General features: G+C 43.7%; 1 protein-coding gene across 1 annotated transcript; it reads right to left on the bottom strand.

The window, feature by feature from the left end:
* Window positions 1-582: 582 nt before the first annotated feature.
* On the bottom strand, window positions 583-1,963 carry LOC103680033 (olfactory receptor 52E5). The gene has a single exon (XM_008709558.1). The coding sequence runs from the start codon at window positions 1,790-1,792 to the stop codon at window positions 851-853; it is 942 nt and encodes a 313-aa protein (XP_008707780.1). The 5' UTR covers window positions 1,793-1,963; the 3' UTR covers window positions 583-850.
* Between the last annotated feature and the right edge of the window lie 254 nt (window positions 1,964-2,217).

The raw sequence follows: 2,217 nt of genomic DNA, 5'->3' as shown, positions 1-2,217 counted from the left end.
GTCTCCTGACAGATAGACCCTCTGACCAGGTAAGGGCTGAGGGTCCTAAAGGGCCCCAAGCATTGGGGTAATCTGGAGTTGGAGCCCTTACTTCATGATAGTGACTGTGTATTAGAATTGGGTTTAGTAAGCTAAACCTACGTATGCTAGAAGTAACAACCGTGCTAGAAATACATTATTTATTTCCAAATCTTTTCATGTTTTACAAACTGCGAAGATTTTTTTCAACAGTTTGTTTGTTTATTTATTTATTTATTTATTTATTTATTTATTTTGAGTTCACAGTGCCAGATTAATATTGCTTTATAGCATTTTATTGGCAAGGATACTTCAAAGAGCTCTAAGTGAAATTCTCAGGTAAATCTTCCAATCAAGGCCAGAGCCTGAATTTAACGTAGATCTTATGACTCCAAGTTAATTTCTCTTGCCACCGTATCCTGCTCGATACTGATGAGATCCCACCTCATTTTAAGATATGAACTTCTTCTTCTGACATGTGAATGAAGAGAAACTCCATGTGGAAGGAAATTATTCAAGGCAGTTACTGGGGCCACACCTTTTTGCAAACCTTTTTCTCCCTGTAGGAATTTTGTAATATCAGTGTGGTTTGAATGTGAGTGTTATGTTTTGCTTTGCTTTGTATTCTTCTTGTGGCAAAGTAGAGATAGTTTTGGAAGCTTTGGACTATGCCTTCCAGTGGGTGTACAAATAGGACGGATGGGGAAATGTAGTGTGACTGGCCTGTGTGGGAGTGCCGCAGTTTTACAAAAATATTTCCAATGTTTACTTCTGCTTTGATCTTATTATTATTTCCCTTAACTGTCATGGAAAATCCTCTTGGGGCTAAATATCAATAGCCTTTAGGGTTAAGCATCCTTAGTACACGATCTCTTATCTGTTTTGTCCTGACCCCATAGATAACAGGGTTAAGAGCAGGGGGAACAACCACGTACAGATTGGCTAGAAGAATGTGGATGTAATGAGGGATGTTGTGGCCAAAGCGATGTGTCATGAAGGAGAAGAGGGCTGGCAGGTAGAAAGCTATCATGACACAAACATGGGAGCCACATGTGCTGAGTGCCTTGAGCCGGGCATCCCAGGAGGGGAGGTGGAAGACTGCTCGGAGGATTTGGACATAGGAGAACCCAATCACAGAAAGATCAATGTATCCCACTGAGAAAGCAATCAAGCCATAGACAACATTGACCCTAATACTGGCACAAGCCAACTTTGCCAAGCCCATGTGTTCACAGTAGGTGTGAAGGATAACCCGGACACCACAGAAAGGCAATCTCAGGATGAGAAATATGAACGGAGTCACAAACACCAAGGTCCTGACGATGATGGCTATGCTCAGGATAGCTATCACCTTGTTGGTGAGGATCATGCCGTATCTCAGGGGGTTGCAGATGGCAATATAGCGATCTATGGCCATGACCGTCAGCACCACAGACTCGAGGCCAGTACATATATGGATAGTGTACATCTGTGTGATGCAAGCTCCAAACCCAATCTCCCTGAGATTGAACCAGAAAATGCCCAGCATCTTGGGGATGGTGGCTGTGGACAGGCCAAGGTCAGTGCAGGCCAACATGGCCAAGAAGTAAAACATGGGTTGGTGGAGGCTGTGCTCAGTCTGGATCACAAACAGGAGAGTGATGTTCCCCAGGAGGGCTGTCAGATACACTGCAAAGAAGGGGAAGCCAATCCAGATGTGCACCTCTTCTAGCCCTGGAATCCCCACCAGAAGGAAGGAGGGAGGGTGGAACTGTGTGTTGTTGAAATGCAGCATATCGCTGGTCGTTGGTTATAGACACATTTCTTGCAGGACTTTTCTTGCTTCCAGGGAGGGACCCTGACCTCTTTCATAGCATGTTGCCTATTTTCTGGAGAAACAGAAAATCCATTCTTTAATCCCATAATATAGCAGAGGAAACCTAGAGAGGCAACATGAGGCACAGTTAAAAAAACACTCTCACTTCAAAGTACTTGTCTGACCCACATAGAGAATCATGCAGAACGTTTCCAAATACAGCAAATTCCTGCATGTCTCCCATCTTTCTTCCCTCAGTCTCTAAGGAAGAACCTGCATATGGCAAATATTTATTATTAGTTGTGTCTCTTAATCAGGATGTAAAGCATAAACAAGATGGTGTGTGTGTGTGTGTGTGTGTGTGTGTGTGTGCATGTGTGTGCTGGACAGGATTGGGAGTGTGT

This window comes from Ursus maritimus, unplaced genomic scaffold, assembly GCF_017311325.1.
Source record: "Ursus maritimus isolate PB19 unplaced genomic scaffold, ASM1731132v1 scaffold_16, whole genome shotgun sequence".
NCBI classification, from domain to species: domain Eukaryota; kingdom Metazoa; phylum Chordata; class Mammalia; order Carnivora; family Ursidae; genus Ursus; species Ursus maritimus.
This window is presented reverse-complemented; position numbering and strand designations above follow the sequence as displayed.